General features: G+C 49.4%; 1 protein-coding gene across 1 annotated transcript; it reads left to right on the forward strand.

The window, feature by feature from the left end:
- The first annotated feature begins 468 nt into the window (after nt 1-468).
- UTP11 (UTP11 small subunit processome component) lies at nt 469-4932 on the forward strand. Its single transcript, XM_042885256.1, has 8 exons — nt 469-598; nt 694-755; nt 1197-1299; nt 1546-1659; nt 2125-2218; nt 2523-2653; nt 3998-4108; nt 4683-4932. The coding sequence occupies exons 1-8, from the start codon at nt 536-538 to the stop codon at nt 4764-4766; spliced, it is 762 nt and encodes a 253-aa protein (XP_042741190.1). The 5' UTR covers nt 469-535; the 3' UTR covers nt 4767-4932.
- The last annotated feature ends 8043 nt before the right edge of the window (nt 4933-12975 follow it).

The following is a 12975-nucleotide window of genomic DNA, read 5'->3' on the forward strand; positions in this document are numbered from 1 at the left end:
GGCCCCGCCCGACCCGGGGCGGAGCGCAGCCGAGGGGCGGTGGGTTGGGCCGGGCCGGGGGCGGTGAGGAGGGGGAAGCAGGGCGGTCCGTGCGCCGTGAGGAGGTGAAGGAGCCCCGCATGCCGCCTGGAGCTCCAGCTCCCCACGGGCACGGCGCTGCGGGGCCCTCATGGCGCACAACGGAAGCGGGAACGGCCTCGGCCCGGCGATGGGACGGAGAACTACGGGCCGGGCCGCGGCTTAGCGTAGGGAGCAACGACCGAGCCTCGGGACAGGGTCGAGCCCAGCCCCACAGTGCGGGGAGCCGCGGAGACGCGGGAAGAGTAAAGCGCACGAACCGGGGGCGGCAGCAGAGCGCGGGATGAGCGCCGCTGTCGCCATGGAGACAGCGTGGTGACGTTGCGTCGGCGTGATGACGCAGAGGCGACGTGACTACGTTGCGGCAACGTCGTGACGTCACGCATTCGGGCCCCGCCTCTCGGCGCGGTGAGACCGTCGCTTCGCACGCGGCTGTGCCGTGTCGCGCCGTATCGCGATGTCGGCCGCCTTCAGGAAAGCTGCCAAATCGAGGCAGCGGCAGCACCGCGAGCGGGCACAGGTGGGTGAGCGGCATCGGGGCTTCCCGGACGGATCGCGGGACCTCGGTGAGAGTTCGGTCCTCCGCTTCATCTTCTTCCCTGCCTGTCCCCGCAGCCCGCCTGCAGGAAGAAGCTGGGGCTGCTGGAGAAGAAGCAGGACTACCGGCTGCGGGCACAGTGAGTCGGGGAGCGGGGGGTGCGGGCTAAACGGCTTTATCTCTGTGCTGGAGCCGTTGGAGAGGGTCCAGAGGACGGCTGCGAATGTGATCAGAGTTAGATTTGATGTCAGGGGGAAGTTCTTTACAGATTGTGGTGAGGAGCTGGAATAGGAAACCTAGAGAGGCTGTGGATGCTCCATCCCTGGGGGTGTTCAAGACCAGGCTGAATGGAGCCTGGAGTAGCCTGCTCTAGTACCAGAGCTGAAGGTTGGTGGACCTGACTGTGGCTGGGTGTTGGAACTTGGTGATCCTTGGGGTCTTTTCCAGCCCAAGCCATTCTATGATCCTTCAGACTGGGATCAAACTGAGCAGCCCAGCACGTGGCAATTCTGCATCACTGTGCCTCCTGTCAGGGAATGTGGGCTCAGGGGAACTCTGTGCTGCTCTGCCTTCCTCCCAGGGACTATCACAAGAAGCAAAATGCCCTCCGAGCGCTTCAGAAGAAAGCTTTGGACAAGAACCCTGATGAGTTCTACTTCAAAATGATCCGTACACAGCTCAAGGTGAGAAAGCAGATTGCTTTAAGGTAGGATGGCACTCCTGCACCAAGTCACACTTTTGTAAAGTTAGTTCATGTTTTTAATTTAAGAATTAGTAAATAAACCAACAGACTGGGCTTGGTGCCCATTGCAGTCTTGGAAGAAAATGAGGTGTAACAGACAAAAAGGTTCTGCCTTTATTTAATTTAAATCAGAGCCCATAGTTCTCTGTACCGAGAGCTGCATCTACACACTGCACTCTGTTTTTAGGATGGAGTTCATGTAATTAAGCAGCCAAAGGATGAAGTGACCCCTGAGCAGATGAAACTGATGAAGACACAGGATCTTAAGTATGTGGAAATGAAGAGAGTGGCAGAAGCCAAGGTAATACACTTCATTTTCTCAACGTTTCCCAGTTTGCCTCGAATTGTTCTGTTTACTTTTTTTTTTTAGAGTGGTGGTTTATATTGTGTCTACATTTAGTGAAATCTGATTTGTATAATATTGAAAATTGAAGATGAAAATGTCAGCAGAATTCTGTATATGGAGCCTACAGAAAGCTGCTAAACACAATGCTGTACATTGTCAGAAAGCACAGCAAACCTTTGCATACATTTCAGATGTTAAACACGTACGTGTCAACAGCATTATTGGTACTGAAGTGGGTAACCTTGAATTGAAAAGGACTTGAAGATAGGACACAAACTAGATGCATTTTACAATATTAAAATGAAAGGAGGAGTTCAGGTACTCATAAGCTCGAGGAACAAGCAGGAATTCCCTTCAGAGAGGCATCACTCCACCTTTTAGAACTCTTTGGCAAAACTGCTTACCTGTCGTTTCCTGCAGAAAATCGAAAGGCTGAAGTCAGAGCTCCATCTGCTGGATGTTGAGGGGAAGCAGCCCAACAAGCACACGTTCTTTTTTGATACTAAGAGAGAAGGTAAGATGTAAATAGACTTTGCCAGACATTTTCCCCCAGTTTGTTTCAGGCGGTGTAAAATATATAAGGCAGTATTGTGCTTGCTTTATGTGCTGCTATAAGAGAAGATTTTATTCCAGGAGCTCTGGAAGTCTATTTTGATTACTAAAGAGGACCTCAGTTCTACAGGAGCTATTTAGCTGGGTCTCTCTCTGCTGCTGGCTGTACATAAGCTACATGTTTGGGAGGTTTGCTGGATGTTAATCCAAGAAGTCTGCGTGAGTTTATTCCTAAAATCTTTTTAATTCTTTTTATAAATTTATAGTTCAAGAGTTTGATATTGCAACTCATCTGAATACTGTTCCAGAGCTGGTAGACAGAGTCTACAACCGACCAACCATTGCAACACTGCAGAAAGAGGCAGTGAAAGGAGCTACTGATCCTGCTCATTTAAAGGTAGTTTTTTTCTTAATGCTTTACTTTTTTAATAGAAATAATAAGCAGTGAGAAGCGTTCATTGGACCACTGTAGAGGTGAACAAAGTTGTTCTGTTACCTTGGAATTTTTCTTGGTGACACGAGGCTGTAGTGGGTATCATTTAGTCCTCACTTACCTGGAGACTGCAGTCAAATCTTCTGGACCAAGGTGGAGAACTTGTTTGGTGGTGTCCCAGTCCACTGGGGATGATAAACCAAGAGCTGTGAAGTTTGGGGCAGAAAGGAGCAATATATATCTGATGAGGATGCTTCCTTGACTCCTGTAAAAAAACCAAAAACCAAAAAACCTGCATCCCTGAACCTGAAGCAAATGTTTCTATTAAAGTCCTTTGTAAAATCTATTTGCCTGTACTGTATTACCAGCAGTAACAGTACTCTAGCATAAGTAATAATTCTTCAGGATGAATTACTTGCACAATCAACTTCGATTCTGATGTTTTAATAACACAGCACTCTGCCCTAGAAGTAGCTAAACCTGGCTTTAACAGTGGAAACACCTCTTAATTAGTTTAGATATTGGGCAGTTCTATAAGCTGAAGCCAGTGTGTGTAAGGTAAAAATAAACTTGTCTTAAACTGCTGTGTGGTAAATTTGTAACCTGTTGTTTTCTGAACCAGATGTCAGATAACAAACACCCTCTGGTCTCTTCCATCTTGCCAGCTTTCTTGGTTTGGCTTGTCAGTAAAGCAGTTGAACGAGTTTTCTCTCTAAATGTCTGAGTCACATTGTAAGCATGTTTGGATCCGTTCTCCTTAATTTAATGACTTCAATCACACCTGCTGTAACACCTTTTTATGCTGGGAAAACCATCAGCTAAACATGACCAAACAAGTTGCATTTTGGGAGGCCTCTCTGCAGTTTCTGTGCACTTCAGGAATTGATCTCATTCATCCAGAGTGAAAAAAGACATCTGTGAGTTTTCCCTTACGGAATTAAATGCTCTTTTGCAATTGAAATTAAGAAGAGTTGTAAAACTGAAACTCTGCCTGCTTACCAAATGATGTTCCACAGCATCTCAGCTAGAAAACATGGTGCTTTTTATTTGCTGTTTTCTTTTCCAATGGTTTAGATAGAGGAGATTAAAACAAGTATGAAGAATAAAGACCTAACTGAAAAACCAGTCTGAAAATCAAGATATTAAACAGCTCTCTGGAATCCAACCACAACACTGAAGCAGCATTCTTTAATACGATTGAAATGTAAAAAATGTTTGTGAGGTCCAAGTGCCTCAGAATAGGTCAGCTGTGAACTGTAGTGTCTTGTTCCTCGTTCTTAGAAATGCTTCTTTTTTTTTCCCTTCCAGAAATTAGACCAACAAAGGAAGAATCAGTACGACCTCCTGAAGCAGCGCATTGAGCGAGAGAAGAGCATGTTTGTGATTGCACAGAAAATCCAGACACGTAAAGATCTTTTGGTGAGAGCTCTAACTGTTCCTCTGGAGCTGTTTTGCTGGGTCTGGATGTCTGTGTATCAGTTTCTTCGCTCTTTGCTTTGCCATGACTTTGTTTTTAGCAGTTACCTGGAAATGTAATCTTTAATACGGAGGAAGCAAGGCAGTGATTTTGTGAGGCATTCAGACTGTGACAAATGTATCCCTGCTAATCCAACTTTATCACATCAACAACAAAGGCTCAACTCTTGAGCACGCAGTCATCTTTAAAACATTGTCATCGCCTCTCAAACACTAAAAAGTAGCAGAGGGAAGGAAGCAGTTCTCTTGGTTCCAAGCTCTTAACCCAGTGACTAAAAAGAACTCTCCCAATTGGTGTTTGCACTCACTGGTGCTTTTGAACAAAACAGATTTTCTGCCTGACAAACTAAGAACAGAGAGAGCAGATGGAAATGTAATTCCAGTCTAAACAGTGGAAAGTGACCATTTTTCAGTAATGCTTTGTCAACCTCCAGACAGGGACTTTGTAACATAAGGTTAAAAAAAAATACATGACAGCAGATAAAATTGTTACTCTCTTTTTCCTCCCCTTCTCCAGGACAAAACTCATAAAGTAAAGGTGAAGAAGGAGACAACAGATGGCCCAGCTATTTACAAATTCAAGTTCCAGAGGAAGCGTTGATCGTTCCATTGAAGGAGCACTGCTGCAGTCCTTGTTTAGAAAGAGTTTTTTCCTTATGGTGAAGGATCTGTTTGCTTTTCGTCACAGCCTGACACTTGGTTGAAACAAATTACCACGGGTCTGCAGTAGCCATAAATATATTTTATCTAATTAATTGATTAATAAATCAAAGAGTTTGTTCTCTTGGTATTTACAGTGGGAAGCCACAAGAGGTGCCTGTCTGTCCTAGTAATACACACCGTAAACCATCCTTGTGAAGTCAAGGTCAGAATACAGAGACTGGGAGATGCAGGCAGCACACGAGGTAACAAATGCTGGAACAGTTTCTGTTTAAGTTCTTGGACCACTGCAGTGCCTAAACCATCAGACTTCAGAGCAGTTCTTTTTAGCTAAGTTTTCAAGACAGGTTAAAGTCAAATCGTGATCCTCCCAGTGACTATTTTTGCCCTGCATCCTTCCTGTTTTCTGCTTTATCTGTCTGCACTTTGAAATTTGAGAGGTGAAAGACATCAGCTAACGATGGCACCTGACTTCTGCAATGCAGCCTTAGCAAAGACTTTTGGAATGGCTCTGGAAGCAGAGGAATGCTTCACTCTTCACACGCTGTTTCTGTAGCTGAGAAGAGCACATTTGTAGGTGTAGCTGTGCTTATTTTACCCTGTGCCTTACAACAGAGCAGTGCCCACGTAACCAAACTGCCAGTGCGACCAGCAAGTGTGAGCAGAGAGGCAATACTGAGATGCACATACAAGGACAGGCGATCCAAAAGGCAAATGTGGGACAAAAGTTTGTGCTGTTTATGTTGTGCTGGTTGCAGCGTTGGTAGTTGGGAGGGGGTTTCAATTGAAAACAATGAAGACATATCACTGAGTGTCCTGGAGCAGTTCAGGCAAGTAGGAGAGCCTGGGCGTAAACATTCCTTTTCTTATCTCTTTGCTTGGAATACAGCTGCCAATAGTAAGCATATGCCTATGCCAAGATGGTTAAAAAAAAAAAAAAGATGCTCTTCCCAAGCCCATCCCATTCAGTTTTCCCATATAGGCTCAAACACGACTCTTTTTTAGGTGCTGAAATGCAGCTTTGGCTGTTATTTCTGCCATTGCAAAAGTTCCAAATCCAGCAAGGGCTCTGCAGTATTGTTTTTCCTCTGGGAAGCACAAAGGGAGGAACTGTGCTTTGCCCTTAAAGGCAACTAAGACTTTTCCACGTGCAACAAGAAGTTTTGCTAATTCGCTACTGATGGCGTAATGGAAATCTCCCGTCGGAAAACGAGGTGGAAAAAAAGAAAAGACGGGGAAAAACTCAACTCTCTTCTCCTTCCCGATAGGAAACGAGGTCGGGGCCGGCAGAGGGCAGCAGCAGCGCACGGCCAGGCTGCGGGGGGAGCAGCAGAACAGCCCTTCTCTATTACTGCAAAGGTTTCTTGGCTTCGAGACTGCAATAGGGGCAGGCTTTGCTTCTTTGGCAGAGATTTTTTACTAAACCTGAGGATTTGAGCAGTGTAATTTCTGAACTTGGAAAGCTTCAGTTAGCAATAGTCAGAGACATATAAGAAGAGGGATGAAAAGCACGCGAGAAAAAAGCAAGCTCCAAGTGTCAGCTGTATTTCTGGGACTTTATAATTGTGTTGGAGCAGCACACCGAGGTCCCAGCACCCTGGCTGGACTGAGATTTGTAAGAATAAATATTTTACCTACACTGAGAGTTGCTGAAGAGGATGGGGAAGGCAGGAAGGAGGTGCTGCTGCCTGGCAGGGGCTGAGAGCAACAGCCTGAACAAGAGCCCATGAGTTGGTGCTGCAAGTGCCTCTGAGCCCTTTGGTAGATTGAGTGCTGCAATGGGCACAAATCCCTGGAAGACAGCCATTGCTCCCCAGTTGAAGGGGTGAGATATTATGGGATGTAGCGGGTAGCTGCAAGGCTTTGAACTGTCAGTGCTGCTCACTGTGGAAGATCCTAAGGTGGGTGCCATAATCACAGCTCTCCTAGTGCTGCCCTCAGCTTGCACGCAAGTGTTATGAGCTTTTGGTGGAGACAACAGCTCTGTGCAATCTGTACAGGGCACACAGAGCAAAAGCTGTACTTCTTCTCAGCTACTTTCTGCTGGGACACTAGGGAAATCTCACCAAAGGGAAACAGGGCATCCAGACTTAAGATGAATTCCCACTGGGATGGATGAAAGAGCTGCTCAGATGCAGAAGGGCAGCAGGGAGCCTTACAGGACTGAGGACCTGCTCCTTCAGCCAAGAAAGATAAAGGCAATACAAGTGCCTTGGGAAGCAAGCAGCATGTACTGCTGATGGCAGAGAGAAGAGCTGTTCACCAACAAAAGTGCACACAAGCTGCCCAGGAACAAATCTGGGCTGGAAATCAAGTTTTCTAGGAGGTTCTGGAAAAGCCTCTTGATAAAAGAAGATTGAAGCAAAAACATCCTTTGTGATGAGGGTTGCAGGACAGCCATGCTTGCCAGCAGGCAGCCCCATCCCTGCAAGGAACCAAACCCCTCCCTGCAGCTCATCCCCCAGACCTCACCCTTGTTGATGCCTCAAGCCCTCACCCCAAGCAGTGAAATCCCTCTGCGAGAGCCTGGGGAGAGCCAACCCCAGACATGAACCCACTGCCCACCCAACCACAGTGGGAGATCTGAAGGGCCCTACTGATGGGATCCCCATAGGACCAGGACTGCCTGCAGCAATTTTCTGCCTGTAATAATTACAGTATCAAAAGGCTGAACCAACAGGTTCTTTAGCAAGGAGATTCCCTGCAGCTTGCAAGATACAGATATCAAAATACCCCACAGATTCAGCTCGGGTTTCAGGTGACTCAGAGTAATATTGTGCCATTTAATAATTTCATGTAATTCCTTGTTCAAGCTGGAGAACTCAATTGGTAATGGCTGTCTATAAAAGTTAATAGCAGGCTACATTAAAACACTTGTAAGATTATCTCTAGGCAACTGTAACGGTTTGTTAGCAGCAGGAGGGCCACCACCAACCCTTCAGCTTTGAGAACTGTTTCCTGCAGACCTCATTTTTGGGTTCCAAACTGGCCTGGAGGGCAGCACAGTGGGACGCCTTGCCCCACTCAGAACCAGAAGCCAGCATACCCCAGGGCTGCTGATGGGTCTGCAGCAGTCACAGTGCTCAGATCCTGGTGCTCCCATTTTCTGTGTGCTATCAGCAAGGAGATCCCACCCCAGCACCCACCAGTCAGCGTGCAGCATCACCTACCTCGTGCCCAGGTACTGGGGGGCTCTGCTCCAGGTGCTGATGCCCCAGTGCTCTCCATGGGGAGTGATGTGGGGACACAGCCACCCCCAGAGCCCCTTGTCCTCATGTGGGGTTCAGCCAGGGTGAGCAGCCCAAGGGCACTGAGGAGAGAAGGGTGGCAGAGCTCCTCCACGCTCAGCACAGCAGGGAGTTGAAAGAGCAGGATGTAAATCAGAGGCACTAATTGCTGCTCTGCACAGCTGGCCTCCAGCTCTACTCCACAGGCTCCCAGCCCACCAGGACACGACTGCTCCTCCCCCCACGTCTGAGCATTGCCCCAACACCTGCAGACATTCCCCCCTCCCCCCAGACATCACTCCTGCCCAATTCAAATTCAATTACAAAGGGTTTGGGCCAAATAAATACTTGCTGCTGCCTCTGTTGGGAGATGAGCATCATCAGAGCAGGCCAAGCTGAAAACAGCAAATATTTGCTGGATTTCTATCCCAGCAGCTTTTGGTGCCTCGAGAGCAGGAAGGTGAGCTCTGAGGAAGGAGCCCATTATTTGGTGAAAGCATATTCCCAGACATCCCTAGCTTGGCATACCAAAGGCTGAAACAGTAAGTTAGTGCATATAGATCATCATTTACTGAAGCACAAGCCCTGGTGCACCTTTCTAGGGAAGCTCTAATTTATTATGCATTGTCATTAGCTGCAGCAGGGCCTTCATTAGAGCTAGAGTTAAGGTCTGTTTTGGCTGCCTCATCAGCATCAGTGAACTGCGTCCCTGCGAGGTTTGATACAATTTAATTAACCTAATTAAAAGCTCTGATTGCAGAGATGATTGGGGTAGAGCCAGCAGCAACTGCATATTTATAACGAGCTGGAAGGTGTGGGACTGGAGCCAAATGATATGCATCTCTAATGAGCTGGTGCTATTGAAGTGTGGATTTGGAACACTAACATTTATTTTTGGCAACAATGGCCAGTTTATCTTCATGATAGAAGTGATCACAGCTTGATCTCATGTAGCAGGGAGCTCAGCGCTGCTCTCCCTGGGCCTCTGCAGCTGAAAAGGGGAGAGACCCCCATTGGCACCCCCAGCCTGCTGCTCCACAGTGCACTGCAGGCTGCCCTTGGTGTGCATACAATCCTGAGCATGGTCTGGCACCCCTGCTAAACCAGGTGGGAGAGCCTGAGCCCTAGATAGCAAGCTGTCTGCTGTAGCACCCATGGCAGGGGCTCACAGGTTTCTGCAGCTCTGGCTGATAGGGCTGGGAAATACCAGCACCCGGCTTTGCTCTACCCAGTGCCACGGGGAGGGATGTGAACAGCTTTTCTTCTCCTGTTTAAGGACAGAGATGGGAATTCCTGCATCTCTGAGCTGCCTCGCTGCCCTGGTGCACCTCTGTGTGTCCTGGTGGGGGTCACCCTGTGGGTGGCACCCACTGTGATTGTGGGCATCGCTGCTGAGCCAACCTGTGGCCTGCCCTGCAAAGAGGGGGGCTGCCCCTGTACTCCCAGCCCTGCCTGTCCCTGCTGTGGGGTCAGGGCGTGAGGGAGGTGGGCGACAGCTGCAGGACATTCCTCCGCTCGGAAAACCTGATCCGCATTAATTGTGCTGAAAGGAGCCCTTCTGATAACGAGTACGGAATGGAAGCGTAGATAATACTCATCTCTGAGTGCCATTAATCTTTAAAACTGGAACAATAAGTGAAAACACTGCAGGGCATATGAAGCAAGGTGTGATTCACATCTGCTCCTCCGCGGCCGCCGCCTGATTTATTGGCGCGGGGCGACTTTTCCTGCGCGGTTTCAACAGAACCTCGTTACATAACACTGCACGCTGTTTGCTCACCTCCATCAATCACAGCTTCTCTTCTGACCCCCCTCTCCCCACCCGATGTGGGAGCACCCAGGAGTCCCTGAGCCCAGCAGGGAGCTCAGCCTTCCCCGGTGCATCTCGCACCGCTGAAGCCTTCTCTCAATGACAGGATGAGTTTCCTGTGCTCCCCACGTCCCCTGCCCCCCGGTCATGCCACATCCATCTTCCCGTTTGATGCCTTTCATTCTCATGCAGCTCTCTCTGGGATTCGCTTTCTTTTATTTAAATGGTGGGTTTGCTGCAGTGACCTTTCTGCTGGCTCCGAGGGGAGGTGGGCAGCAGCAGTCCCAGGAAGGCGCTGACCTGTGGCTTTGAACGAGTTCAAAGCATTGCTTCCCTCTGCCTTTTGGCCATAGCCCTCAATAGAGCCCTCAGACTGATTTTCTCCCCCCCGTGCCTGAAAAGACATCACCAGAGACATTTCCCCTTGCAGCCTCTTTAATATTTACGCTGACTTTGTGAGCGGATAATATATTCCACTTTCTTTAGCCTGCTGAAAGCTGGCATTCCTCCTTGCAGTGCAGTTGGAGTTAGCGTTGTGTACAGGGCTGGAGACATCCAGAGGATGCAGGTGGTCCTGGACCACAGTTGCTGCCTGCATCCCATCCCATGAAACTGTCCTGGGACAGCTCTGACATGGTCCTGTCCAGTCCTCATCCCGTCTGCAGAGATGAACCCTGAAACTGTGCTCTGAGTTTCGCCACTCTGAGCTGCAGTGATGGCAGAGAAGTGCAGAGGGAACGATGCCACCGGTAAAATCATGACACAGAAGGACCTCTCCAGTCTTTGCCATTTTCATTTGGGCATAAACATCTTTCCTGGCCTGGTGAACACCCAAACTCCAGCCAGGAGCATCAGATGTGGGCTGCAGGGTGCCGTGCGTGTCCTGTGCCTGGCTCCATGTAGCATGGAAAGCCTGCAGGCAAAGGTGCAACATCCTGCCCCAACAAATGCCACCAGGCCAGGTGCTCACTGGGACAAAAGCCCACCCTCACCTCCGGAGAGGACAGAACAGAGCCTCAAAGCAGCAGCTGTGGTTACAGCTGTGGTCACAGGCATAGGGAAGAGCTCTCTGCTTCCTTGCAGAGGTGATGTGGGAGAGGACAGGTCCAGGCCAGTTGTTCCCACTGGGGACACGGATCAGGCCTGAGGTGGCCCTTCGGTGCCCAGTGTGTGATGGACACGATGAGGCACACAGCTGTGCAGGGGTCACATTTTTTCAGCCCCGTGTTGCCCCAGCAAACAAATGTCCCAGGATGCAGACAATAATGTTTTTATGAGCCTCTAAATTCTAGCCTCAAACGCTCTTTGTAGTGGACTAATAGCCAACACGTGGCCCTTCGTCTCATGCTGAACTTTTGTGGTCCTGCAGGGGAAGAAAAGGCCCTGGTGAGCATTTACACTGAGCACTTTGTTCTCACAGATTTGTAGAGCAGAGAGAATAATGTATTGAGGCTCTCAGCCCGTGCCAGTTTGGCTTCATTTGTCCTTCTGAACTTGCCCTGAGAGATAATGTTTCCTTCTAATCTGCTGCCGTCCACCTACAGCAGGGACCCAGTGAATAATTCTTCCAAACAAGCCTTTATTCTTAAGCCTCTATCAGGCCCTAACCCTTTCTCCCCCTTACAGAGTAATTGTTGTGTTCATTACATGATAATGGCCCGAGCTGTATTCCAGCCCACACTTGCCATGGCCACACAAACAAGGTTCAGGCTGCTCTGCTCTCAGGATAATGCTGCTCATTTGGCATTATTTGAAGGAATGTGCCAGGCATCCAGCAGCAGGCATGCTGCCTTGTCCTGCGTCAGCGCCGCCGTCAGATGCAGCGCATTGTGCTCCCGCGAGAACCCAACACATCCTCCAAGAGCTGGGGCTTCATTTTCCTGCACGTGATAAGAAATGGCTGTTGTACCTCTATGGGAAGGAGGCGCAAGGAAGAGGAAACGAGGCTCAGAAGTCTCTGGTTCATGGAACAAATCTTTTCTGCTCAAGTACTTACGTCGCCTTTTCACAATGTTATTTTAATAAGCCTACAGAAGCTTCACAAATTGCCCTCTCCATCTGTAGGAGATGGGGAGCTCCTAGGGGATACACACAGCGTGTGCAGCAGCAGACCATCAGCCTGCTGCCCAGGAAGGCACTCTGCCACTGGTGCCCCTCTGAGCACATGTGGGTGTCAGGAGGGCAGGGATGGATGCTAGCTCTGTGCAGCTCTGGTCAATGCTTGCCAAGGGGAAGGGAAGGTCTTGTCCAGGCAATCCAAGACAAAAACCCCTGGGGTGCAGCTTCATGCACACACATACATCAGAACATGCAGGTATGTGATATTTGCAGTCACGCTCAAGATTTCCTTCATTACAAAGCAACGGTGAAAAAAGCCCAGAAAGGCAGTGGCAGAAGCTGGATGTCCTCAGCCCGTCCTGCAGCCCCTGCAAACCCCCTCCTCCCCAAAACACGGCCCTTGCCCCATCCCCAGGGTGAGATCCTGTCACAGGCAAAGCCACCGCCCCGCGTGGGACAGCCTGTTCCCAGGGTGCTCCAAAAACCTGAGCGGAATCAGCAGTGTCCTTTGTACATCTCAGGGCTGGGCTGCTGCCAAATTCCTCTGCACCCACTGCTCCATTCGATGCGTCAATCATTTCTTGGCAACACGAGAAGAGTCGGGAGGCAGCTTCAGACAGTTCAGTTGCTTTCATTTAGAGGTGAAAAATACACAGTGCACAAGCAGGGGCTGCTCTGCCTGCACAGCAAGCAAGGCTGCTGAACCTTCCTGTTACAAAAGGAAAAGCAGCAGCAGGAGGCAGAGCTGGATGTTTTGGGAGCCCACAGCATCCCAGTGCCGACTGGCAGTGCTGGCAGTGGGGCCCTTGGGAACAGAACAGGAAAGTCTGGGTGACTCAGAGTTCCCTGGCATGGGCACAGTGGTTCCAGGTGAGCACAGCCAGGGATGTGCTCCTGGGCAGGGACCTGGAGCAGTGGATTAAGGCTGGGAGCGCCCATGGAGGTGTGGGGCACAGCCACCAGCAACAGGTGCATAGGGAGCGAGAGCAGAAGCTACAGATATTGCTGCTCCAAAAAGGCAAGAGGAATGGGCATCAGAACAGAGGAACTTCAAC

This window comes from Lagopus leucura, unplaced genomic scaffold (genome assembly GCF_019238085.1).
Source record: "Lagopus leucura isolate 7727_CA_CO unplaced genomic scaffold, USGS_WTPT01 Super-Scaffold_100048, whole genome shotgun sequence".
NCBI classification, from domain to species: Eukaryota; Metazoa; Chordata; class Aves; order Galliformes; family Phasianidae; genus Lagopus; species Lagopus leucura.